Source organism: Rhopilema esculentum, chromosome 6, assembly GCF_057945365.1.
Source record: "Rhopilema esculentum isolate cy_ngs chromosome 6, ASM5794536v1, whole genome shotgun sequence".
Taxonomy (NCBI): Eukaryota; Metazoa; Cnidaria; class Scyphozoa; order Rhizostomeae; family Rhizostomatidae; genus Rhopilema; species Rhopilema esculentum.
In genome coordinates, this window is record NC_142820.1 from 4,797,054 (window position 1) to 4,823,875 (window position 26,822).

At 35.4% G+C, this 26,822-nt stretch overlaps 2 protein-coding genes across 2 annotated transcripts; one reads left to right on the plus strand and one right to left on the minus strand.

The window, feature by feature from the left end:
- Window positions 1-347: 347 nt before the first annotated feature.
- On the minus strand, window positions 348-2,879 carry LOC135686648 (uncharacterized). The gene is made up of 6 exons (XM_065202921.2): window positions 2,723-2,879; window positions 1,950-2,085; window positions 1,747-1,812; window positions 1,314-1,391; window positions 876-945; window positions 348-647 (listed from the first exon to the last, which is right to left on the minus strand). The coding sequence occupies exons 1-6, from the start codon at window positions 2,755-2,757 to the stop codon at window positions 427-429; spliced, it is 606 nt and encodes a 201-aa protein (XP_065058993.2). The 5' UTR covers window positions 2,758-2,879; the 3' UTR covers window positions 348-426.
- Window positions 2,880-2,892: 13 nt separating this feature from the next.
- On the plus strand, window positions 2,893-26,259 carry LOC135686640 (gem-associated protein 5). The gene is made up of 28 exons (XM_065202910.2): window positions 2,893-2,976; window positions 4,028-4,360; window positions 4,665-4,713; window positions 5,236-5,362; window positions 5,651-5,772; window positions 6,922-7,132; window positions 10,731-10,863; window positions 11,389-11,601; window positions 12,133-12,218; window positions 12,603-12,682; window positions 13,841-13,974; window positions 14,333-14,406; window positions 14,767-14,885; window positions 15,226-15,303; window positions 15,717-15,862; window positions 16,711-16,879; window positions 17,423-17,701; window positions 18,007-18,120; window positions 18,507-18,620; window positions 18,988-19,125; window positions 20,840-20,987; window positions 21,361-21,480; window positions 21,948-22,032; window positions 22,427-22,552; window positions 23,011-23,167; window positions 23,540-23,715; window positions 23,976-24,821; window positions 25,312-26,259. The coding sequence occupies exons 2-28, from the start codon at window positions 4,055-4,057 to the stop codon at window positions 25,516-25,518; spliced, it is 4,557 nt and encodes a 1,518-aa protein (XP_065058982.2). The 5' UTR covers window positions 2,893-2,976; window positions 4,028-4,054; the 3' UTR covers window positions 25,519-26,259.
- The last annotated feature ends 563 nt before the right edge of the window (window positions 26,260-26,822 follow it).

Genomic DNA, 26,822 nt, shown 5'->3' on the forward strand with positions numbered 1-26,822 from the left:
TTTTGAGCCAGTGTTTGAATTATCAAAATACTTTGATTTTTAGCACATTGTTTTAATCCTGTGTATTGGCAAAGAAATATCAGACATGCAAACAAGTGGCCAAAGCCATTTTTCTAAGGGAAATCTCAATGTGTCTCATTATTTTTAAAAATCTGGAAGTAATCATAAACCTTTAAAATTTGGGCAAAATGGATTGTGGTAATCAAACATGTGTCATAAGATGCAAAAAGGATGCCCTTGTGATCCCTTGAGGATTAGTTTTTCCAAGTCGTGTTTATGTGCAGAAACAGTAATAAAAGTAATATTATGCAAAGATTCACTTTGCATAAAAGTAATAAATGCAAATAAAATGGATATAAATTTATTTGTTTAAACAATAACAAGAAGCATTGACATCTACCAAAAATTACCATAGACACAAGGATACTAAAAGGCAGATAAGGAGTTTACAATATGAAAAGGATGTTTTTTAATTTGCTGTAGTTCAGTGAGGTGTTTTCTCTGTTTCTTTTTGTTTTTCTCTAGAGCTGGGCCCTCTTGAAGTATCAGAAAGAAATTGCTAAAGTAGATTTTCATTCTTCCAAATTTTCCTCTTGCATGATATTTAATCTGTTTCATGTGATGAGCTCGCCCAACATATGCCTGCTCTGTAAAGAAATATAAATCATAGATAAAATATTTTGAAGATATTATGAACAGATAAATGCAAGAAAAGTTCTTCAAATTTCTACTTCTATTTGAAACATTGATAATTGAACAGTATAATCATTAACTTTACCCTTAGTTAAAGGTTTATAAACATTATTTTCAATTGTGCTTTTTTAAAATAGAAATAGCAAGTTTTAAAAGTGAGCATAAATATTTATGGTACATACCAACCCAAAGGTTTGATTTATCCTTGACATTGTATTTTTCAACTGCCATTTGCTGTGCCTCCTCAAGAGTCTAGGAGGATATTTAAATTGGGTTGTCACCTAAACTTCTGCAATCTGTCATTAATCATACTTAGTTATTCAGTAAACCGAAATGAAACCAGACACCCAGGGCCTGACCTTAAAATCCTACGAGCAATTTGTTTTCTTAACAAATACACAATATTAATCATCATAGTTTGGAAACAGTCATAATGCTACCAGCAAGTTTAAGTAGTTTGATAATTGTTTTTGTGAATTCCACTACTGGTACTGCCTCTTCGTGAGTGCTCAATAAAAACCAGGGACATAAAATAGTAAATTAACAGGCATAAAACATTGTAATGTCTACTAATTTGAAAGGTGCTCTTTGAGAGCTGTTCAGGATTGATAAAAAGATACCTCTCTGACTGTTATTGCTGTCTTTTTATTTGAAAACTTCATTTGTTGTATGGCTTCATCTACTGGCAGTCTTCTGATCTGAAGAATTTGAAAGGTGCCATATTTGAATACAAAGGTACCATTTTTATTTGAAGCAATTACTTGTTTCACAGAGCAAATTCTTTTTCAAAGAATCAAAGGTGTCATTTTCAACAGTATCAGAATCACGAATCTGGATAAACTTGGCAAGTGGGGAAAAAAAGAATATGGTGACATGCTTTAAACCACATGCTAGCAGTAGTTTGGCTTGTTCTTTCTTTGGTTAGCTTTCATCACAATACCTTGGTTTTAGCCATTAATATCACAATGAATTTTCAATTCAATTTATTTTAATGGTCTTAAATATATATTTATTTTTAGATTTCAAAGGATTGTTTCTAGAAATCTATTATACCTGATGTGCAACCATATTAAATTTCCTTGGCATTCCTCTAACTTCCCTTTTGCAATGATAAATTCTCTGAAAGTAAAAAAATATTCTTGGTTTAACATATAACCCACCGGGGAAGGAATGTTAAACTCATTCAACCATTGTCAATACTTAACAAATAAACAATATATGATACTTTTTTATATAAAATCAAAGCTTATTATTACCAATGGTGGAGGATCTGGTATTGACTCATCTCGTTTACGCTCTGCCTCAGAAATTCCAAAGACAGCTCTTGTAATTGAAATCTGTGACAGCCATCGCTTGCACTGATTTGTCAATATTTTATTGACTAATGCCAACCTAAAAATAATCACTGTGCTATAAATAATTTCGCTAGCCAATGTTAATATTAAAATAACTGTTCTAAGTGAATAAATGTTATTTATCATTATCATACAAAAGCGAGTGCTATGTTTAAATGCTGATGCTCTACAAATGACAGATAAACTGGTCAACTAAACTAAAAAATGCATGGTCCACTAAGATGGTACCAACATTCTTAATTTGGCGTCAATTTAAAAAGGCTAATTAATTCAAATGGGTTAAGATATAAACTTGCCGCCAAAATATCTACGAAAATCTCCGCCTTTTCATATATAAATGCCCTATCATTTTTGTAGAAAAACATGCTTCTTGCTTTCAATTAAAATAAATTTTTAAATATTGCAGATCTCTAAAGCTTGATAACAATAACATGTTTAGCTGTAATACTGCTAAATTGGCAATGCCCTTTTCATCATCTTGATGGATAGCCCATACAAACATAGTAAACTAAGACAAGATATTGCTAAGTTTTTAAGATAAGCCAATAATAAGTCACAAATTTGTTACTTGGCTAAGATCCCTGGCTAAAAACTTGCAAGTGGAAGTAAATACTTTCCCTCTATCTATGAATCCCTTGGAATTTTCACTAGCCCTTAACATCTAATGTACATACCTTTGTGTATTAACTAGACTTTCTCTGAAAAACATGTTTATTGTAAATGAATACAATCATTCAAGCGCCATAAGCTACGAGCAAAAATATAACTACAGCAGTTCGGACACAATATGGCCTAGCATGGGTTCCAAAAACAGCAACAACATCAAGCCTCGGTTAGAAGTTCAAAAAGATGGCGGGAGTCACAAATTGAAAAACGTGACAGTTTCGTTTAGCATGGCATAGAGTGAAGCTGGAAGTTTCAAGAATAGGTACTCTCTTGTTGATTTGTGCTTCCTAATGATGCATTTTTTTTACCATAGTTTTGCAATATAATTCAATCTCAAATGAACTATGCCATTCATTTGCGTTACTGTATGTACAACACATCTTGATCTTACGAAAATGGGGGTTGAAAGGTGTATTTCATGTGCATGCTGAAATCGCACGCTACCCAGTATCAAATTCGCTTTGCAGGTTTAATTGTGCATCTTAGTTTGAAAGGCTTACTGTTCACCTTATTTTAGCGTTGAATTGATGTTGTTTTTGTTTGTGAACATTTATTGTTTGGAACAAGATGAAAGAATCAGTATGAACTTTGGACAAGAGTGAGACTTGGAAACCCTTTCCCCTACCAAGATCTACTGCCCAGTTTGGGGAGAATGTCAAACACAAGATAGCACTCTGGTTTATGCAATTGTGACAAATCTTCGAAATACTGGATTTCGTCTAGACATATTCCCAGGACCGTTTTTAGCATACTAACTAGGAGGGCAATTGCCCCTCCAGCTTCTTCCGCTTTCCATTGTTTTAAACAATTATCCTCTTCTCTATATAAACAAAGCCTTGCTCTTGAATAGGCTATGTATTTTCCAGTATGCAGAGCATGGTAATGACACACCTTATATGCAGACATGGTAGCATTAAGTGCCCACCTTATTACTAGGTCTGTTGAATCCTATGCTAGGAAAGTTTATAGTGCTGGCACACCTGGGAAGATTACTTGGGAAGATTTCTGCTCATTCACACCTGTGCTGCTGCTTATTTGCACAGACAAGACCCTCTCAAAATCTGACATACACTTCAAACTGGTGCAAATTCATTTACAATTGGTTTCAAAGAAGGAAACTAACATTTCCTAACATTATTTACAGCCAACATTGACTATGCAAAAGATTTTATGCGGCATTGAATTTATCTTTCAAATTTGCTTCAACCCTCTATGCAAGTACCAATTAAACTCAATTAAACTCAATACAAATTAAACTTGATAATCTCTCATAAATAGTCATTTTTGTTAATTTGTGTATTTTTCAATTCAAGTTTTAAGAACACAAATAATTGGTTAAGATGGGAGATGAACTGGTCATACCTGCCTCTCCAAATTGGTACTGCTCATCTGCAGCTGCAAGCAATGATCATGGGATGTATGCATTTGCTGCAAGAAATCAGATATATGTATTTGATATTACTGGAAATTCTCCAGCATTCAGAAAATCTTTCCAGTTACAAAAAGACAGGGTTACTTCATTGTGTTGGATGGCATCTGAGAATTCTGGCAGGTCATGTATTGGAAGTGGGGGTGAAGATGGAGTTGTCCGAATCATTGATATCAATGCAAGCATGACTATAGTTGCAGAGCAGAAGAATCATCAGGTGAGTGTTATTGTCTTTTAATCATAAAAAAATCATAATTTTCATGCCCAATTTCAAAATGGAACAAATAAAAAGCACTGCTTTTGTTGTCAGTCCTGTTGATAGGTTGGTTGCATCTTCTACATAAGAGTGAGATTGTTGCTGTGATTGACTGATACGGAAACAATGTTTTGTTGCTGCTAATTATGAGAGAGACAATGCTTGTATGACAGAGACAATGCATAATAGAATTCATTTTAGTTTTCTGTTAGGAATTTTAATAAATTAAGTGATTTTAATTTTCTAGCATTGAATTTATCTTTAGGCAAAGATATCTTCTATAGTTTCTCCTGCAAATGACACAGTTATATCTGGTAGGTAATGATCAAAGCAAAATTTTCCATTCATGTACCACAATTTATTATGGCATAATGTATAGAAGAATATCTAACATCAGACTGTTAACTCATCTTTTGATTTAAATAGCATCTTGTTCTGTCTTCACGATTGTTCTGCTGGCAGTATATGATATAGAAGAGGGGGGGGGGGAATTTTTTAAAAAAGGTTACAAAACTTTTTGTAGTCAATAGTATAACCATACTCTGGAAATATGATACTGTATTCAGAACAGAATAGCAAAATATTACAAGGAAGGACCCAATGAGCAATGCAACCTTGATTGTTTTGAGACAGTATCACTGTCTTTGAAACAAATACATTACCATTTGTTGACTAGTAATAAAATCTTTTTTTATTAAAAAAAACTGCTTTCCATGAAACTAAATCAGGGACAAATTTGGAATGTTAGATTCAGGTTTGCTGTCTTCAATCATGTCTTCATTATCATTTGTGTTTTGTGGTATCCCCGCCATGTTATAATGATCCTCTGCATCCAGGTGATGAAAAGGGATTGCTGGTAACTTGGAACTATGTCAAAAGTGAATCTTCTTCGTGGAATCCATCACCAGTGGCTATTATGTGTATGGATGCAACTAAATTACAGCAGTCAGTTCTGGCTGTAGGGTAATTACTGCGCAATTTATAACAATTATATTTTGTTATTGACTGTCATTTTTAACTGACATTGAACAAAAATTGGAATAAAAAACCTGAAAGATGTAGCTAAAAAATATAACATAACTTATCAATAATATGTTTTGTAATGGACTGTTTAGGAAAAGTCAATTAACTGGATATGTATACAATTGCTACAGAATTTTAGATTGAATTGAATTCCATAGAGGATAAAGTGTCACTTAACTTCCTTTTACTGTTTTCAATATTGAATCAAGGGAAATTTTCTGTTAACAGCTATACCAATGGCCATGTCATTGTAGTAAACATGAAAAGGCAAGAGGTTCTTCAAATGTACAAGAGTCATCTAGATGAAGTCCATTCAGTTGTTTGGCAGCCAGTATCTACTCAAACCAATGGTGAGTTTAGAAAAACGTGATATATGGTTAGTTGTGGCATTTTTGCATAAAAGCACAATAATAAGAAAATCTTGAAAAAAGGCTGCTTTTTTCTGTTACTGTGAAATGGATGGCTTCAGTTCAGGCTCACTCTTTTCTTTGCATCTGAAAGTTAGCGAAGAGAAACTTTCATGAGAAACCTTCATGAATAACTGGAGGAGAAAATATCAGTGATTTTGAAAGGTAAAGACCAGGCCTTGCTAAAGTGTGTGAGTGGGGCTCACAGGCAAACCATGCCAATCAAAATACGTCTGCAGGCACATCTGAATAAGCGGTCTTTTTCAAAGTTACCAATTGTTTAAGAATTTAGAAAAACAATTCAGCTACAAGTTTTGCTACGTTAATATTGTTAAATTTTTTGATACTTGGAATCTACCTTTTGAATAAAATGATTAAGATACTTGGAAAAAAGATGAATACGGCCATCACACCAGAGATATAAAGCCCAGAAGCATATGCCATGGCTCAGCTCTGCTTACAGAGAATAATTTATTGAAAATTTAAGAATAATTTAAGAATAATTCTGGGTATTTGCTACTGGATTTAAATTTTCTGCTTACCTTTGGACATTATCCTACATATATGCTCTGAGAAGTGTCGGACGAAAGTGCTTTATTATGCTTATTTCCAACTTTTCCGTGCTATTTTCAGATTTAGAATATTTAACCGTGAAAAGCCTTTCTAGCCGTGTCGCTTATCTAAACCTGAATAAAAGTCTGCTCTGTCTATGAAAGAATTATATTAACCAGCATAAGTGTCTTGCCAACCGACCTTCTACAAGAAAGATAAGTTACTGAAATTCATTCATTCATTCATTCATTCATTGATTCATTCATTCATTGATTCATTCATTCATTGATTCATTCATTCATTCATCCATTCATTCAATCATTCATTCGTCCATATATTCATTCATTTATTTATTCATTCATTCATTCATTCATTCATTCATTCATTCATTCATTCATTCATTCATTCATCATTCATTCGCCCACTCACTCATTCATTCGTCCATTCATCCATCCATCCATCCATTCATTCATTCATTCATTTATTCATTCATTCGTCCATTCATTCTTACTAAGCTAGATACTTGCTTTCTATCCATAGGTGATGGTTTGCTTCTTGCCTCCGGTTCAAAAGACAAGACCATTCGCGTGTGGAACATCGAGCAAGAAAACCCTGTCCTCACTCTGAATATACCATCCAAAACGTCTGCCCAAAAAGGGCGAAAGAAAGCTGATGATATGGGGCGTGTGAAAATATGGACTACGCTGTGCTGGCAGGACAAATCCACATTGATTTCTAGCAGCATTGCTGGGTATGTGTTAAAGACATAAATTTTTTGTCCATCCACTTATATCTCTTCTTTTCGCTGTTGATTGTCTTCTAGTGTTTGTGTTTCGTTTTTTTTCTTTTTCTGGTCTTTTAAAATCTAACAAAAGCATCTCGTTAAAACAGCTGTTTTTCTTAGGTTTTACAAATTACGAGTTATTCAATATCTTGCTGCTATGCAGTCCTGTAATTGATAGATAAGATAATACAGTTTCAGTGTAAACATTTTTGTAATGAAATTTATCTCTTTCCGAAAGCTGGAGTGCTCATTTGTGTTTTGGAAACAAAGTTTTTATAATTAAGGAAGATTTGTGACTATCTACCTATGATGAAATGCTGACCATTTTAAACATATTTGATACCATAACAATTTACATCCAAAATTTAATAACGATATTGAATATTACATTTTCATATAATGCTTGATGTTAATTAGGGGGAGGTGTGCACATTTTGGTGTATAAATCAGGACAGTTCTAAGTTGCGAACACCAGGCAACAAATTTTGACGATAATTGTTTCGTAGCTATGATGGAGTTGCCATATTTTAGTTGCTTATTCTGCCCAGCAAGTTGTTTGTGCCGAAGTAGAAAGTACATCTCTCCGCAATCTAGCATCTGGTCTACCGAACACACAAACGATTTACAGTGAAGTATTTCCTTCAAAAAATGTAAAATTAATATAATATGTGGCTTTACACATAATTATGTACTGTACAGTAGTGCATATTGAATAATACTCGCTTTGAATAAGAGGTTTAATGAATAATACTTTTTCTTTGTACTGAAATTGTCACTAAAATGCTTTTCAGTAATGTAATTTAATTTCAAGGTAGAATTTAGTATCTTAGGCCATAGTTGTTTTTGTTGTTGTCATGTTTGATCATTCAGTGTCCTCTCTCAGAAGCTGAAGAATAAAGATCAGCACCAATTTATATCGCTGTCAACAACTCCTATAATTTCGTTGTCCTGATTTTGGCCTGACGTCATTTCCTTAACTTTAATGATCTTGAAAGTCTACGGGCTGACCGGCAGCCTAAGTTCTAAATGATAGATCGGTCTATTCGTGCAAGATTACAGCATTGATTATAGACAGTTTTTATCCCGAAAACTTTTAAGTGCTTTCTTCTTTCTCTAGGCTCTTCTTAACTCTAACTTTGTCAGTTTTCGAAACAGACAAAATTGCTCCAATTTTGCTCAAGCATGTCCCAGTATTTGTTTCAAGCCGATTTTCGCGGCCAGAATTTGTGCTAGACCTATGAAGTAGCTGCTCGCATTTGTTTTTTATAAGCTCTCTCAAGGGTGGATAACAGTATATATAAATCAAGGGATTTATGAAATAATATATTTGAATAAACATAATGAATATATCTCTGTCGTCTGTCATCAGATATATCATCAAATCCGGGATAGCGACAAGACAGGCAAATGATACCGTTATCCCACATGCTACTACCAACATTTTTTTTCCTTGCCTTGTCTCGCTTAGGCTTTTCATACCAGAGATTTTTCGTTGTCGCCTCGCTTTAATCACTATCAGTGAATAGGAGGCGATTATGATCAATTCGGTTGGCATGGTTATACAGAATGTGTAAGCATGTATTTCTTTAAGAGTGCACGTTAAAATCGATGTTGTCACAAAAGCCAAAGTAAATAGCCAGGCGCCAACTATAACGATAATGGATCGCTTTCTTGTCGCCAAGACAATGTATTTCAAAGGCATTGCAGTGGCAATCACTCTATCAATCGTTATTATGATGAGTGATGCACATGATACCAAGACACAAAACGATGCCAATACTCCAACAGCAAATTTGTTCTCGTCGTTTGAGATTGTATGATCAATAAGAGTGATGCCAATTAATGCTGTCACTGCATTCAGAGAATCAGATACACTCAAGTTTGAAAGGATAACTTTTTGAGTCGCTTTGATTTTCTTTACTTCATGTAACAGCTTCAGCCCGATAATGTTGAAAACAAGGGCCAAGGAAGTTGAAATGATGCTTAATATACCTGTAATCTCCATGTTGAAAACCTTCTTTCTTACATTTATCTTTCTCTTACTATTTTCGTTTTTTGCTCAAAATAGGTCAGCTTGCCAAAAGCTTTGAAAGCAGCTTTTATTACGAAATCAGAGTCCACCGTAGCTTCAATTTTTCAACATTTTTTACCTTCTACATTGCAATTACCATTCTTCTTTCCTGAGTGTCTGTGTCTCTAAGTTCGAGTAATGACGCCAAAAGTTTTATATTCAGCCAAGTCAGTGCCAAGCCTTCATCATTTGCTCTTTTTGCAAATTGATCGGCACCAACGACTTGTTAAAGATGTTTTGTTATCTTCAATTCGCTTTCGTCCTTTTCCTCTTTACACTGGCAACCTTCGCGACACCCAAACAAAATCTGACGCTTTCCAAGCTTGCATGCTAAATACTCTTTATAATTAGCCACTTTTGAATTATTAATCACGTCATTTAAGTAAAAAATTCTTGCACTGACGTCGAAATCTAATCTACCAAATTGTTTTTATAAATATTTGCAGCATTTTTCAAGAACATCAAATAAATTCGAGCCAATTTTAAAACGCTGTTTGAAATCCTTAGCTTTTGAAAATTTTAGTTTAATAAACTGCCTGTTTCGCTCTCTTCTCGTTTATTTTTTATTAATTTGCCCGAATATAATTGCATGTTTTTTCCCAATAAACAAGTCTGACCAGTGGAAACTCTTCTATTATTCTCTTTTGTTTTTGTCTAGTATAATTTGCGCTGTTTACCAAAACAGTTTGGATTTGCGCTCTTTTCATGATATGAAGGCATTTTTATGAAAACAATAATGCGATCATCCTACATTGCTGTTATATTTCATCAGCGTTTTGCCCATTTTACCATATGATTTTTCATTTTGTTCCCCTGATCAAGAGGCTGTAATATCTTTCTGATCCACTTTTGCCACCATAAAGCCCCGGCAAAACGACTGAAAATTTGCACTAGACATGCTCTGGACATTCCTCACTTTGTTCAGTGTGTGGACATTCAGAAAATTTTGGTGGTGGCAAAACGACTGAACATTGTCCAGTGAACTTTTGCACTGTGGGAGAATGCACGCGGGAAAACTGCGTGTGAAGAAAGGCTAGGCCTGCTAGGTTCATCACAATCATCGTACTCCTGCTCACTTCCATCGCTTCCCTCATCGGAACCAAAGCTAATCTCTTCAAAAGACTCGTCGTTACTAATGAAATGCCTTTTTCTGCTCTTCGTCGAATGTTAATGTTTAATTTGAATATGGGAAATAGATTTCGCGCCAAATCCAATCCATTACATCAATTGCACGTGCGCGAACTGGGCAATGTTCAGTAGAGTGGCAAAACGACTGGACATTTCTCTAGAACATCTATGAACAAATGAAATTTAATCCTGTCCACTGAACATTTTTGACTGCCTTCAAAATCAACTGAACAACACTCAAAATCGCAGAATAAGACTGGACAAAGGAGCAAAACGGATTTAATCTTGTTTAATTATATATCTTATTAATATCAGAAACCTGCATAAACTTATTTGAATTCAAATAAATTAATATTTTGATTTCAGTGGTGAAATACTGGTCTGGAATCTAAGTAGCAAAGAGTTCAAGACATTATCTCATGGCCACACAAGAATTATCTTCAATATAACCATCGACCCTTCTGTTAAGAAAATGATCACAACATCGATGGATAGACAAGTAGGTGTTTCATATCCTCCTTATTTTTTGGAACTTGTATACTGTAAGTACTGTTTGAATAAATCGAAATAACATCAAGAATATTCAATAAAATCGTCTCTATCTCAAGCTGCTTTTAGAGGCGTCTCTATCTCAAGCTGCTATCTATGAGCCTTTGCGCGTGTGGCAAATCACTGGCGGTAGACTTTCACGGATCGACCAAAATCAATTTGAGACTGTCTAAAAATGCATTATGGGATGCCTGCGCTGTGCACAGCTTATTTTTAGCAATGGGTCTTTGAAACAGTTGTTTAAATGAATTAGATTTGCTTAAAAACTATAAGCCAATGTTTAAACAACAAACAAGTGCTCTGTTTGTTACAGTTTAGACTCAATCTTGAGTCTCTTGTTGCCATCTTGCAAAAGTTATTCGAAGTCTGTACAGATTGTGCTCCTAATCTTCTTTAAACCTGACTTGCATTAAATTTCAGTTAGCATATTACCAATAAACTTTTTCTAGTCTCATTGTTATATTTTACGTGATAGGTACTCTTATGGAATTCAGAGACGCACAGCCTACTCGGTTGCGTTCCAAGTTTGGGGGGCTATGTTTATTCCGTGACGACATCATTGCTCGATCCGTATAGCATCATTTACGGCGTTGGTGATAACGTTATCCGTGTTTGGAATACAAGAGACAGCAATCAGCCATATGACACCATTATGCTCTGGCAAGGAATAAAATCAAAAGTTACTGTTGTGAGTACAAATTCGTTTGATAGGACAGGACGTCTTGAGTATAAAGAAGAAACCTGGGGAAGGAACTGATTGAGTTAGAAAGTTATTTATTTGACAAAATAACATGATTTGGGGAGTTTAAAACACTTAAGAGTTTGTGGAATATAAATTTGGTTCTAGCATTTTATTTAACAAACTTTTGACAGTCTAGAAATATTGCTTTGGGAAGGGATGCGGGATCTGGGGAACAACTTGTTTCCAGGCCCGAGGACTGTTTGGAGGCGGAATAAGGAAATGGCGGACATAAATGATTATTTTTTGTAGTTTTTCATCTTACACTTATTAGCATGTTGGTAGGGGATATTTATTTTCATCCCAGAACTGCATTTATCTCACAAGAGACAAAAAGTGATGATGACATCGTGGCTTGGCTTCTGCCACATATCGAAAGACCCCCTGGTCCAAAAAAGAGCTTTGTTTCCAATTCTGACCTAATGCTAGACATGAAATTAATTGTAGATCTATCATTAGCAGACGTAACATCTTTTGCAGGTCGTTTGTCACCCACGCAAAGAGGGTGTTGTTGGGTTTGGAACGGATGATGGCCACGTTGGCATCTATAATATTGCCTCTAAAAAGTAAGTAGCCACTTCTAAATCTTTTTATGATATAAATCATCGCAAAGAATATAAGCCTTTTACCAGGAAACGTTTGTCTAGCCAAGTCTAATAATGATTATGGTATAGCGACCTCTCTAATAAAAAACAAAAGTGAGCACATCACCTTCGTCCTCAGACCAAGAAAAACCTGACTGACAACATGTTTCAGATAATTGGCAGAGCCCGATCGTTGTTTCATCTAGCAGCTTTAGAATCTATCTACATAAAATCGAGAAAATCTCTGTTGTGTAGACAGAAGGAGTTCGTTTCGAAGGAGTTCCCAAAGCATCTCTAAGACATTCCTACAGCATTTATGTTATTTGCAAATTTGTATAAACCCCATATTTGACTTATTTTTTTAAGATTTGAAGTTTCTATCTCATACCATAAAAAGACAGTATATTCATTGGCTTGGGGACCAAATTGTGGAGAAGTTGCAAACGGTAGGTTTGAAATCGTTTCTCGCTTGTTGCTTTAAATTCGTATTCCCCTTTGTGCCTTTGTGCCAAATTTTATTTATCACTCAGCTTCTAATATTCAAAGCTAACTCAGCCACTGAAATGCTGTTGCTGAATCTTATCTTTCAAAACCTTCGAAGCATTTTAAATTCTAGCATTCTGAATCCTAAAAATTTCCCTGAGTTTCATTAAGCTACCTGTACACGTAGTCGTAAGAGTAGCCGGTTGCTTACATAGATAGCTTCTCATAATACCATATTCCGTAGCAACAGGATCAAGGCGAGCTATTTGTAATTAGTAATTGTAATTTGTAACCGATTTGCTATTTATTTTTGCTTACGTCATAAGCACGGTATCAAACTGTTGTTGGCGATGCAACAGCTTCAGGAAGCTAAAGAAGATAAAAATCGAGACATTTAGGAGACCTTTGTTCACCCACTGCTCTATATTGAAGTTTCGTTTGTTCGTAACTGCCCTCATCTGTAATGGGATTAATTTAGAACATTTGTAGATGGCCTTTGAAGATTGCCAATTCTAAATTTCTTTATCTCACTACTAGCAGCCATTAGATAATTTTCATGTAACAATATGTGTACATTGATGCATTTTTGTGATTGTTTTTACTTAATAGATTGGTGGCATTGCTATTTTAAGAGCAAAATTTAGCAATTAATTGGATCTCAATTTTTGAATATGTTTGAAGGGCTCGGAGGTTACAGGCCTTTGTTGTCCCTTAAAAGGCTACAATCACTGCCAAAATTATTTGGAAAACCTAACACTTTGCGCTGTGCTTTTCAATCGTTCATTTGTTTTCTTGAAAACTACCACTTCCGCCCCCTTTCCCCCAAAAACAATGTTGAAAGTATAGAAAAACATCAAACAATCCACAAGAAAAAGCATAATCCATAACCCCTTTCTTTTTTCTATAGTAAATCAACATTGTTCCTAGGGGGAGAAAGGGATGGCTGAATTTGCCTTTGAAAACCTACGTTAGTGTTCCAAGACTTTTGACAGTGATTGTAGGTCTCCTAAAGCCATAAACATTTGATATGATGTCAGCATAGTCAATTGACTAAGGTGTCAGGTGAACCCTCATGGGTTCTTTGCTCACATCTCCACCTCAATTTCTCATCTGGCTCCTAGACAACGACAGTGCAGGTGGAAACTGTCTATATAGCTGTGGAGGAGAAGGGTCCATCCTAATTCATTCGATGAATCGCTTGCAGAATAAAGCCAGGGATATGAATGCAATAGTGAGAAAAACAAACAGCATCAAGGTCAGTATTTTGCACTTTTTATGGTGTCTTGATTCCCCTGGCTCAGTTTCAAATGTGTTAACGTATCTCTATGTGTCTCCGTCATCTACTTCTTCCCCATATTAACTGAAGTTCCTATATAATTTAGGATTTATAATTTTTTCGGCCGCTTGATCCAATCAATCAGAGCTACCCTGCTTTTCAATCTTAGGTGTTTCACCTAGGTTTCGAAATTTAGCTTAGTAAACCCTGGGGGCTTTAGGTAGATATGCTAATATAGAAATTCATAGTTGTGCATTACCATTCTGGTTGTATCGTGTTTCTTCAGCATTAATTTCTGAAGGGCATTAAATGCAAAGGAGATGCTTTTGACTTATAGGAAAGATTTCCTTCGAGAAGTGACGTTGAATGGAGAAAAGATTTCAAGTTTGTCGCTGTTGGAAATGATGATGGGTGAGTGTACCCACAATACACGTTCAGTTTACCCACAATACATTTCTAATTCTCGATCTATGGCCCGACGGTTCAATATAAACTTTATGAACCGGTTACAGAGTTACTCGAGGTAGAATCTCGCGTGCTTAGGTCATCACACAGGCCATCACAACAAAACTATATACAACAATAGAAGAGTCTGGGCTCTAGTCTTTGATTTTTTAGTTATTTCATTACAGGTTCTAAGAAAATATACGATTTATCTGTAAATATAATCTCCTACCCTATTTTCACACATTCTATTTGTAGAGTGCAAGTTTTACAACTCTGCACATTCTAGCATTCAGCGATGTGAATTTCCGTTTTCTTTTTTTGCAGGTCTGTTGAGATATTTTCGAGTCCAAATCTGCAAAGCATTTGCATCATTCTTGTCCACCGCAAGATCATAAATTGTATGAAATGGCATCACCAGTTTGACATTTCTCACATTACAACCGGTAAGCTATGATTTATTGTAGCCGTAGTTCACAAAAAGATTCATTAAATATGTTTTCTACATTTCAAGTTCAGACTCGCCTTTTCTTTATTTATCCTTTCAGTTTCCTTCCTGAATTCAATTTTCTCAGTCAGGCTATGAATCGACGCTTCACTGAAAAACTCTTTTCTCCCTGCTAATGTAAGATTGACAGCATATGCATTTCGGCCTAAGGTCCCAGGCCTAACGTGACCAATAAGCAATAACAATAGCACAATTATGTATTTTCCCTTGTGCACATTGCTATTCTGCTATATGGTTTATATCTGCAAAATTCACTTGGTGTTCTTTTCACATTTTAGGAAATGCATTTGCGAATTGGCTTGCAACTGGCTCCAGCGATAATTACGTGTGCGTCACTGATATCTCGCAAGCGATAGGTATTATCCAATTGATTCTATTTCTGTCGCTGTTAACTCTTATAAACCAAACAGGTTTTTCAGTATTGTTTGCATTGTCATCAGAGAACCCCCAAAAATCTGCACAAATCGAATACTACATAAAGCTGACTTGTTTGACCACATCCAATGAAAAGTGGTTTAAAGGAATATGAAAGTCTGATTTTTCTAAGATAAGAACCATTACATTAATGCCACAGGCTTTTTTATCGTTTCTGCATATGTGTAGTACCTCGCCACGAATCGATTTATCAAATGGATCGTTACTGGGTTACAAAGCTCGTGTTTTTTGGTGAATCTGTGACAATTGGAAATGTGAAGACTAAGAACATCGTTTATGGTGTCCCTCCTTTCTCAGTTTTGGTTTTTTTATTTATTTCTTAGTATTCTTTTAGATGGCAAGACCCTTGGCCAGAAGCAGATTGTAATAAAAGAGAAGTTTCGGTATTTCAATCACCACAGTCAAAGAATAACGAGCTTATCGTGGTCGCCTCATTCGATGGAGCTGCTCGCTTCTTCTAGTTATGATGGGACAGTTCAGGCAAGTTTCATAATTATAATCAACATAAGGTCAGATTTTGTGTGGACCAATCATCGTATTTGTTTGAATTCGGAATTTTGTGAAGAGCATTGCATGATTTTGCCTCAGCTGTTTGCTGTGTTTGATTTTAACAGGCGATCTTGTAGGAAAATTAATCTTCTATTTTGATTTGATTGAATATATGCATTTGATGGATGGGTAGAAATTCAAAAACAGGCTTTTGGGTATTTTTCAGGAAAATAGATTGTGTGCCTAAGTGATTGAGAAATATTTATGGAAACGAGATTTCTAAGCATTTTCGCACGTTTTACACAGCCTTCAGCTGAAAAACCTCCATGCATTTCCTCCGTTTCTGGGTGAAAGCCATATTGTTCGGGAAGCCGAATCTTTTCATTGACTGGTACCATGTTGCGTTATCCAAAGCTTCAATTCAAGAACAAAACCTGAATTGGTTAGCATTATTTTAAATTATAAAAAGTGAGCTTTGCGAAACATAGCAAAGTCTCTTGATCGATGTTGTATTTTGATCTCTGACTTTATTTAAATCCAAGGTTCAATAAAGCCGTCGCTTGAAGAGTGAAATAAACAGCCATGATTACAATCAGAATTTTTAAAGCAATACGTATGAGAATACTTAGGGTTATGGTACATGTTTTGGAAATCTTAATTCTCATACCAATTCTCGTAACACCTAGGAAAACTTTATAACAGCAATTGCTTCAATATGAAATTGATGTCACTTTTCTTCATTTATGTAGACTATTACTTTGAATTGGCTTGAGTTGAGTTCTTGTTTGTTTATTTACGTCGCTTGTGTTCCTTAAACAATTGTTTCGCATCTGTTTCAGATTTGGAATGTTAGCAAAAATGAGCCGATTGCAAACTATCGAGGGCATTTAGGCCGTGTGCTTTGTGTTGAGTGGAGTCTTGTTGATCCTGACGTCATATACTCTGGAAGCGAAGATTTCACGCTACGAAGATGGACTATATCCTCATGCAAGCACGTAATGCCTACAGGTATAAATGCAAAAGCGATGTTTTTGTGTTTAAGGCTTGCAGACGTAATACTATTATATTTCTATCTAGAATTGCTTAGACAACATTGGAGTCCTTGCAATTTGTGTCTGTCACAGTGTTACAGTGCCACAGTATATAATGTTATACTATGCTATTCAACTATTTAAATTAAGGTGTAACTATTTATCTATGCTATATAATTTTGAACTAATTTTAAATCCGTAAGTATGGCAATTGTTTTTAATGAAGGCAAAAATAATAGTGCAATTTTCTTTATTCGACTTGCTATGAAAACATTTAAGCAATTTGTGCCTAAAAATATGTAGGGAAAGAAGGTGACTTGCTTTTTAATGCTAGAGAGTGATTTACTTACATCAAGTTGCAGCAGAAATACTATTTTTTTCTTCTTTAATTGCTTACAATATAAGGAAAGGCAAGGCAGTATGTGATTGCTACGAAATGAACCGATACAGTCCGCTAAAACATGTATTTTCAAGTCTTGAAACCTCAAAACTTTTCTATAAACTGCATTATCTCCTTAAGATGTCAAGAAACAAGTAACTGGCTCTAGAAAGAGCGAAAAACCAAAGGCAAAAACAACGGCAAAACCTCAAACTGCGTCAGAACCTACAGGTCAACCAGCCGTAGAGGAATCTCTCGTGAACCAACGTCAGTGTGGTGAACCCAAGGACGCTGTGGTGGATTCTTCTGATGATGGACTCGGAGCGAGATTAATCTCCACTGAAGACTCTACGGTGTCTCCTTCTGACTTGAAGTCGAGGTTAACACAAGAGGATGCCTTAAAGCGATCGTCCTGTAAAGGTATTCTTAAAACTGATGTTCGTTGACATGTCCATAGATATTGTTTACTATGTATCCTGTAAAATCAAGCCAGGAAGCATTGATAACGTGACTGTAACTTGTCATTGTATGCTAAAACATATCAACCCCCCCCCCTCCCCTCCCTCCCCTTCAACTCTAGTGCTTGCAGAGGTATTCAGGGAAGTGACTATTCTTAAACCAGCAGCTTAATGGTCCAAATCTTCCATCCAATGTTCTCCAGTATTTGCTCTACTTTGAGGCCCATTGTCTCTCAAATCATTAGTTCCAGTATGTTCCTATTTCAGGTGATACAAAAAAGAAGAAACCAAAATCACTTTTTCCATTGTCTGCCACACAGAACCATAAACAGAAAGCAGCCAGTCAAAAGGAATGCATAATGCTTGCCAAGCATCTTAAAGGTATTTTCTCCACGCAGCTTGCATTTCCCCTTTCATTTGCAATTTATTTCCTTCAACTTGTAGAATTGAAGTAAAAAGATAAGTAATATTTTTGTTTTGATTTATCAAGTTTAGGTTGTAAATTTTCTCATGTGATTATTTGAACTAAGATCACAAATTGTTTGCTAATATTGCTTTGATTAGCTTTTTTCGAATGAGCTGTGACAAACCTTGGATAAAATTTGATACTAGTCCTTGTATGCATGTGTGCCAACTTTAAATAATTGCAACTTTTATCCTAATTTCTATACTGAAAACACTTCTCCATGCATTGAACCTTCCATCTTTCACTTTTAACTGCAGCCAGTAATATGCTTCCTTATAAAAAAGGAATATTTCAAATTTAGAGGGATCAAGTATGGATAGTTCCGTTGGAGAATTTGTGCCGGGAAAAGCTGAGTATGTAAATCTTGGCTTGTTTGGTGATCGGCCTTCAGCATTCAAGATGTTTACTACTGAAGGTATGGTTTCGAAATTGTTTTTCTCTTATTACAGAAAAACGTCTAGGTTATCTTCTCTCTACGATTACAGTAAAACTATAAAATGTACTCTTTGCATCCTTATCAGAAATAAACCATAAAACCTCCCCCTCCCCCCAGACCTACTATATCTCAAAAGAGCTTTCCAACTTGGAAATAATCAGATGCATTTACCCTTGTTTATTGTAACTCTTTTCTGGCATTTTTCGTTGAAATACCTATGGTATCTTGTATTTTTATTTCACTATGGTCTATTGATCTTTGCTAGAAATTTCCCTACCGTGCTTCCTTGTTTTCAGTTTCAGGCAGGTAAGTTTTGTGGTCAATAACTGAATATTTATTTTTTTAGGTCAAAATCACTTACTTTCTGGCAATTGTGAGCAGCAGCTCCATCTAGAGTTATGGAAAGGTAACTTGGAAGGTGCACTCAGTATTTGTAAGCAGAAAGGAGAGCTGAATGAGATGGTTGTTGCCATGAGTCCAATAGGTGAGTGTAGGATGGTCGGGCGGTTCGATAATCGATGTAATGTTATGATATGGTCGATCGCAATTCCTTCGCACCAATACAGTGCCACTAAGCTCTTGCAATATGACAAGCTGGCATTTTGCTAACATTTTCATCTTTGAAAAAAAGAGAAAAGATAGGAAAAGAGAATAATAAATGCTGAATATATAATCATCATCACCCTACATGATTTTCACCAAAAAAATTCAATCAAAGCAAAATCGATTGAAGAAATTTCTACATACTTATTATTCATCCTTTCTTCTTTGTTAATTAATTGATTGTGAATCTTTGATGTTGATTATTCGTATGATATTATTTGATATTATGATATCCTTGTATGTTTATTTACGATGATATTATTCGTTTAAACATTTGTATATTTATTTGCGTAAACACATATTTGGAACGATACAAGTTATAATCGGATTAAATCACATTAACAATAAACTAAACAAAAAAGGCTAACAAAGCATCACTTTCTTTAGATTAATCCTTCCAGGGTGGACCTAGCCAATGTGCCATAAAAATAATTGTTATACTTCTTCAGTTGATCGTACCTCTCCAATTTATCAAAAAAAGCGATAAAATGAGGGTGATATATTATGCCGTTGCCCAGGAAAAAATTTCAGATGTTGGGCCACAGCATAGTCTTAAAGAAGCTTCTACAAGCAAGCAAGCTATCTTTGACCATTAGCTGGACCACAAGTCAGCGAATTTGTGATCAGGAACCCCCTGACAGAAATAATTTTTACGGCAAACAAGCAAACCATTGGTAATAAAGAATTCTCGGTTTCAGTAAAGTAAATGAATTATTCAAGAGATGAAACAAAACAAAATAAAGACTAGAACAGGCAATTAAGAAACGCAACCCACCTCATCATTAACAGGTGGATGTTTGTTTATCCTTGTATATTTGATAATATCACATCTTTATACTCACTTCCCAATACGGAATATTCTGATTTTGTGATTGCCTTCCTGATTTTGACTTGTAGTATATGCTAATTGTGCTTTATAATTAATCTCTGAGGCGCCAAGTTGCTTAATTGCTCAATTTTTTGACGTTCCATACCTCTCTTGCACGCCTAGCTAATGGGAAAATTGTTGTCAAACTCTTTTCTTTGCATTCAGTCAGAAGTCATTTTATGTAAACTCTTCAAATATGTTAAGGTTACTATCAGTTTTACTGATTTTTCCTTTTGCGTTTTTCCAAAGTAGTTAAGTACTAGTTTTCTTGTAAGAACTCTTTTCTTCTATTTTAGTACTTTAGCTACTGTTATTTTAAATCTTAATTTTCATTATCGTAGTTTCTTCGTGGCTAGTCTCATTAATTGTTTCATATTTATATCTCATGAAGTGTATTTACCATTGTTGTTTGTTTTCTCAATACTCAGTGGATCATCTTCCAATCGTCTTTAGTTACAATTTTCCGTTTATAGGCATTGTTTACTATTCTCTAATTTCTTAAGCATCAAATGCTCACCATGACGTTTGAAAATCATCGGAGACAGCATGCATCCTTGTACGATTCCTCTATCTATCTGTATGCCAGCTCTTTATGCTTATATTTTACCTATAGCATAATGATTACTTCTCGAAGTGGCTATTATTTCCAGTTTTCTGCAGTAGATTCAATCTATAAATGGTTTAACTTTAAGTATTTCATTCGAACGATTTATAATCTTTCATTCAGGGGGTTTCGATGTTTGGCAGTCAACCATGAAAGCATACGCAGACCAGCTTGCATCAAAAGGAGACTATTTTGCTGCAGCCTCGTATTACGTTGCCGTCAACAAAGTCAAAGAAGCGATTGAAATGTTCAAGGCCCAGAATATGTTTAAGTATGTATTTGACCATGACATAAAACACGAACAATTTTCTTTAATTTGAGCAAATTCAAAACTGGAGAAAAAAAGTAGTTCTCAAAATGCTATTCATAACCACAATAGGTTATTTTTATGTCTCTTCTTCAGTAATGGTCTTCCGTTTCATTATTTTTCAAGTCAAACATTAATTTGGATGAAGATTGAGGTTAAGAAAAGTTGAAAAACTTGAATTTTCAAGCGAAGTAATTTTTCTGTTATAAGCTTTTTTGTTAAATTTTGCTGCTATTTTTTCTAGTTTCTCCATTTTTCTTAGAATCGCTTTTTGGTATAGTACATTTACTAATTACTTTTCTGTTTGTTGATTTTGCTTATTTTCTCCTTGACACAGAGAGGCAATTGCTTTAGCTAAGGTAAGACTGTCAAGCAGGGATCCTGTTCTAATTGAACTGTACAGACAATGGGGTGAAAAGCAGATTGCAGAGGGGTGCTATGAAAATGCTGCGAAATGGTATGAAAGACCGTTAAATCTCAATAGATGAATTTAGAAACGACAAATGCTTTTAAATTCCTTCAATAGGCCCCACCTAAACCCCAAATATTCACTGTCGAGCTAATCCTTGCTAAAAATTGTGTTTGTTCGTGAATCCTCTTCGAGTAATGCGACGTGGAAACTCTGCTATGTTTTTGCGTAAATTTTTTTCACTTTTACGTGACGTTAACTTCGCCCAAAATACCATCCAGAAATCGGAAGGAATCAACTACTTTTTAGATGCTACTCCTGTCAATGTCGAAATAAATGATGTCGAATTATTCTTCGAGTTGATTTGTAACGTCCGTTGATTCGCTCGTGATTTTTCCTCGTATATGTTCAACAAGGATAAGTATGGAATATCAACTTTGGTATTAAGGGGGCATTCTTTTCACGTGGGTTGAGATTTTTGGAGTTTTTTAGCAATTTTTATGGCTTTTTTGCAGTTATATTGCAGCTGGAGATTGTGATACTGCTATTAAGATATTGGCAAGAAAAGGTGATGTCAGCTCTTTGAAAACTGCTGCTCAGGTGTGTTATTGATTATTGCAGCCCCAGCTGTGTTCCAAATACTTTGGAATCTCCATATATTTTACTGACAGAAAGCCAGAGCGATGTTTTCGACTGAGATTACTCCATGCTGCAATTTTTCTTCTAAGAATTTCTTTGTCTGCTTCCTTTGTAGACCTTGTAAATAACAAAGTGTGAGGACTTGTTTTTCAATATCTGCAACATTTACCTTATGCCTACATTGACTATTTTGTTAGGGAATTCAATAGTTTCTCATTATACTCCGAGGAGAACCAAACCCAAACGAAGGGCCTTAACCCCTTTGCGTATCCGAGTTATTTGGAATACGGCATGCAGGTAAAAACAGTACCGTTTAAGTTCGTTTGTTTGTGACACTCCTGATTATACTTCGTAGGTTGCAATTGTTTACGATAATATTGAAGTGGCAGAATCCTATTTGCAACACTGTGCAGAGGCTTTGCTAACTGATTTTAAATGGACAGAAGCCAGCCAGGTCATTGAAATGATGCGAAACCCGAAGGTGTGTTTTTAATCTTTCTTTCCGATTTGTTTTCTTTGCACTTTGAAAAGCAGAATGAAGACAGTAAGCTCTCAATAAACTTAAATATATCATTAAACAATCTGTGATGGAAAAGGCAAAGGGGTATCATTTAGGTTAGTTATTATTGTCACATCGATTTTGTGGATAGATGAAGACTAATTCTGGGGGGGGGGGATGGGCAGTCACTACAGCAAAACGTGTTAGGTTGGACCATCGTTGCTTGCATTTTTGCATTATGATCAAGTTTTGACTGTACCGACGATTAATGCAATCTTATTTTTTAAAGTAGATTTTAAATGGCTAAATATCCAGGGACAGGGTACTCTGTACATGGACAGACAGGTACTGATTTTCCTTTTTAAAGAAAGAAAGAGCCCACTGTCCTCTGCCTGGAACATCTTTCCTTGTGTTTTAAAGTTATTTGCATTGCTCTTCAGGGATACACCTTCCTTGCGATCGTTCATGAGCTGACAATGCGCTTCCTGTCAGGTACAGAAAGTGATGTGGTTCTCAGCTTTACCGCAAGCATTGAGAGGAATGGACATTATATACCGTCTGATTGTCAATTTGAATCTGTCAATACACACACAAAGAGTAAGGCTTTTTTTATTTTTTTAAAGAAATATCATATGTGACTGTGTAGACTACAATCTGTGACAGCCAGTGACAGTTCCAGCTAGGAGAAAGACCAAAGATACCAAGAGACGTTAGGTTAACAAACATATTTCAAGGATAAACTGACCTGGGGCTACAAGTCAAAAGCATGTATTTCTCTCTATCTTTCTTGCCTTTGGTGTTTGCATTCTCACAACGAGCTCAGGATGCAGAAAGTATCTTATGTGTGACAGGAGTGAGAGACGTTAAGGTTAAATGGTGGTTCTTGAGATTTAATATGTCAAAGCATTACAGCGTATTTCAAAATGTCTTCATCTCGATTCTATTTACGTAAAGTTGCTTTTTTCTCAGGTGACCTGCTACAAAATTTGAAGAAAGAACCAAACAAAGTCATGGAAATCGCTTGTGACGTCTTCCATCGTAAGTTTGATACCACTCCTCTGCACGGATTATTTGAGAATGACCATTGGCAACTGTCCCAGAGCTTCAATGCTGGAAAAGTGATTACAGTAAATGACTTGAAAGTTGTAAGTGAAATTCCATGTTTTTTCTAAAGTGTTTTTTTTAACCTGCCAGTAGATTGTCTGTAGCTTCAACAGAAGTTTAATTCGCATGTTTGAATCTTGAAGATCAAAAGGTGTATTTAAGTTAGATGTGATGAAAGAAGATATATTATATTATAAGAAATGCAACATTGGTTATCACAAAATGCTATTAGGCACCATGCAATAGCATTTTCTGAAACTGTCTTGTAACTGTATGATAATCAAACCTTACTTTCTTCTAGGCCATGTTGTCAATTTCTTTCGAAGTTGCTATGGGAATCAAAAGCCTTTTAGAGGGAAACTCTTACCATTGTCTTTCACACTGGCTTCAAACATTGGAGATCGCCTACAGCTCTCATCAGTTTGAGGCTCTTGAGAAATTGTACAAACTGCTCCTTCCTAGAGATTTCACAACGGTTGAATTGATAACAGCCTCGGTCCTGGACAAATCTTCAAATGATGAAGAGAGACAAAAAGCTCACTCACTCTTTTATAATTTTGATGGTTATCACAAAACTGCAATTTTGTTTCATTTCTGGTGGAAAATATTTCCCTCATTGATACGCAGATGGGAGAAAATTAAAGATGGTTTAGAAGGGGGCTTTTCAAATGACAACAGTATCGAAAGAACTTCACTCTCTGAAGCCAGTTACCAAAATATTGATATTGGAAATTTCTTAGCATTTTTGTCTGGTATTTCGTCATCGCTACTATTAACTTCATTTGGAAGGATTGCACAATTAAAGTCATGCATTAAAAGCTTGGATCACAATATTTTAGAGGCAAAAATAAAGAGACAATTGCGACAACATATAATTTCCAAGGTTGGGAAGACCAAGAAAAAGAAACCTGTAAAAGGCGATGAAATTTTTAATGAGGATGATTCCAAGACGAACTGGCGTGCAAGTGACAAATCAGAAGATGACAAGAAAGACACGGAAGGGGAAGTTGTTCAGAAATCAGGGGAACAGAAGGTAGATATACTTGGAAACGAAATTACTGTTATTGGTGATGAAAGCTTTCAGCAGATGGAAATAGAAAGTGAACGATTTAAAAAGGAACTCCAATCTTGGCTAAATGAATCAGCGGTGAGATCCTCTGTTTTGATCTTTTATATTTGGTTACCATCTACCTTAACCACAACCCGCACCCTCACCTTCTCTCTTTCATTCCTACGTTACCTATTATTTTGTCGTATTCCAAACCTTGATAGCAAATTAACATCAAAATGCGCTGCCAGAAAGATTATCTCAGCCCCTTGTATTTGGATTCTAGATACATAAACTCTGCTTGATAAGAGGTGTTTGCCTTTAGCAAAGCTACAAAAAACTAAAGAATTAAAACAAAAAGCAGAAAAAAGGTTTTACTCAAAGTATTGCTGCATTTTAAAGTTTAACGATGCAAAGAAATACATATCCTTATCCTTTTCCACAAACCTTTAGGCCCTAGACTGCTGTGCAGTTTTTTTTAATTTAAGCTGCATTTCAGCATTTTTTTCTGCCTCAAGTCTAAGAAGTCATAGTTTTATATGATGCAACCATGCTTTCGAATAATGTCTAATTTTATTTTTACTTGTAGGATTTGCCGTTTCCAGATTGTTTTGAAAACGCAAAAATTCTCCTCCATATCATATGCTCGTCCATCAAGAGTCTCCCACAATCAGACATTGTATCAAAGTTGACGCTGTTGGCAAAAGATATTATAAAATGGGGACTTTCAAACAGTCTATCTTCGGATGACGCAAATTGTTTCGAACGTTTTTCAAAGAGGCTTGGAAGCCAATGACGTTAGAATTCAGGGGGTGTCACTTCAATGCCTCTTTCTATTCACAAGGAATTGAAAGGGAACAACATATGTCAATTCTTTTAATGAAAAGGATTTATTGGATAAAGTATGAAGATACGTGGCTTGTTTATAAGAAATTGCGGAGATAGATACACTTCTATACAAGTTTGGGTTTCTATGCCCAGATAATACAGCTGCTAAAATGAAATAAGCTAGTCAACTTGCAAAGTAATAGTTTCAGATTTTGTTAAAGTTTCAAAATTATTCAATTTGAAGATGCACTCGCGAAAACAGGCTTCCCCTTTTCACCCTGTACTGTGGTCTATAACGAATAGCTTACATTTTATACAACTTTTGTCTAATCCTATGTTTATGGGAAAATGGTAAGGATCTGATCAGTATGTTTACAAAACTTCTCTTGTATCTACCCTCTAGTCTTATCAAACTGCTCTTTCACAAGGTCACTTTTGTTTGATTTGCATTTTGCTCACTGAAAATTCCCGAGATCGTGCCTTTTTATATGACAGGAATGCCATCTTTCTATATCATTCCAGTTTGGATTCCTTCCCTCTCTATTACAATAATTGTTTACACTCTATTCCAATGTTTGTTTTATTAGAATGTAGTCCAAATTTTATTTTCCTTGCAAATTCTTTTATAAAGAGAGTTTTATGAATTGAGAGATTTGTGTTTTTGAATTTATATGAAATTTCGTATATCAACAATTTCGTGTTTTCTTGGGTTGTTTGATTTCTTTTTCTTTCATATCTTATTGAGAAGGCTTGTCCACCTAGCACTAAGATAATGTTCAACTATAATTTTTGCATCCCGAGATATCAAGTGCGATTTTACCTGTAATAAATGTAACTTTGTTTAATTGTTATTGTTATTCGAAGAATGTTCTTCTGCCAGAATGTGCTTCTGCTAGAATGTGCTTCTGCCAGAATGTGCTTTTGCCAGAATGTGCTTCTGCTAGAATGTGCTTCTGCCAGAATGTGCTTCTGCCAGAATATGCTTTTGCCAGAATATGCTTTTGCCAGAATATGCTTCTGCCAGATTTTTTGCAGTTTAGAACTATTCAGAACCAATTTTCGGTAACAAGTTTTATCCGCGAGAATAATTTTTCAGTTTAACATCCTTAAGACCATTTTGGATGATTTTACTCGTCAAGATTTATTGAAAGCACCAAAAAATGAGTCTGCCTTTGCAATTATTTTTTTAAAGAGGCAGTTTAGATTCTAACCGCGAGTAGTGTTTTTACGAGGTGCTAAGTGACCTTATCTAAAGAGGGCCTAAACTGGTCC